Below are 881 nucleotides of genomic sequence, written 5' to 3'. Positions count from 1 at the left end.
AAAACATCCAATGCAACCAAACATGCACACCAGAGTGCCAGGCTGTTTGATCCTGGGGAGGTTGGGCTGTTTTGTGTTCATCTTGTGTTGTTATGCTATTGTGTCGGTATCACGGATCGTCGTTGAGTTAATTGCCGCGTGTTATGTTTGTTTGTTGTTGCTGTTGCGGATGTTATTGTGGGTCCGTTGCCATGGCAGCAGCCCCATGACGGTGAGGAAGGGGAAGAGCTTGGCCGTGTCCATCCAGGAGCACATGGCCATCGACGTGTGCCCGGGGCCCATCCGGCCCATCCGGCAGATCTCCGCCTACTTCCCGCGCCTCTCCCCGACCTCCTCCGTCTCCGAGCCCCTCTCCCCCACCCGCTCCGCCTCCGTGGTTCCCGCGGCGACCAGCCCCGGCAGCGCCAGCACCAGCAGCCCCGTCGTCGTCGGGGCGGCGGCGGAGGAGAGAGTGGGCGGGGCCAAGGGCCTGCTGTTGCCTGGGGCCACGTGGGGGGGCGGGGCCTCCCTGTCGGCCATGAACAGCATGGACACTTCGGTGGAGATCGACAGCGGGGACAGCGATGACAGCAGTAAGAGACACACGGGTTGTAGAGACAGACGAGTCGTATGGTGTTGACCGCACAGCAGAGAGACAGACAGGTAATACAGTGTTGACCATAGAACAGAGAGACAGACAGGTAATTCACTTTTGTCCTCATCACAGAGAGACACACAGGTAATACAGTGTTGACCTCTCCACAGAGAGACAGACAGGTAATACAGTGTTGACCTCTCCACAGAGAGACAGACAGATAATATCCTGTTGACCTCTCCACAGAGAGACAGACAGGTAATTCACTTTTGTCCTCATCACAGAGAGACAGACAGGTAATTCACTT

At 57.0% G+C, this 881-nt stretch overlaps 1 protein-coding gene across 1 annotated transcript in view; it reads left to right on the top strand.

Moving 5' to 3' along the window:
- Window positions 1–205: 205 nt before the first annotated feature.
- The window catches only part of LOC311366570 (double C2-like domain-containing protein alpha), a gene marked incomplete at both ends in the record, with an annotated part of 10582 nt that continues 9906 nt past the window's right edge, over window positions 206–881 (top strand). The window contains one exon of the mRNA XM_084485354.1: window positions 206–572. Within this exon, the coding sequence (XP_084341480.1) occupies window positions 206–572 (367 nt within the window). The remainder of the gene's footprint in view (window positions 573–881) is intronic.

Source organism: Micromesistius poutassou, assembly GCF_964030765.1.
Source record: "Micromesistius poutassou genome assembly, chromosome: 21".
NCBI classification, from domain to species: domain Eukaryota; kingdom Metazoa; phylum Chordata; class Actinopteri; order Gadiformes; family Gadidae; genus Micromesistius; species Micromesistius poutassou.
This window is presented reverse-complemented; position numbering and strand designations above follow the sequence as displayed.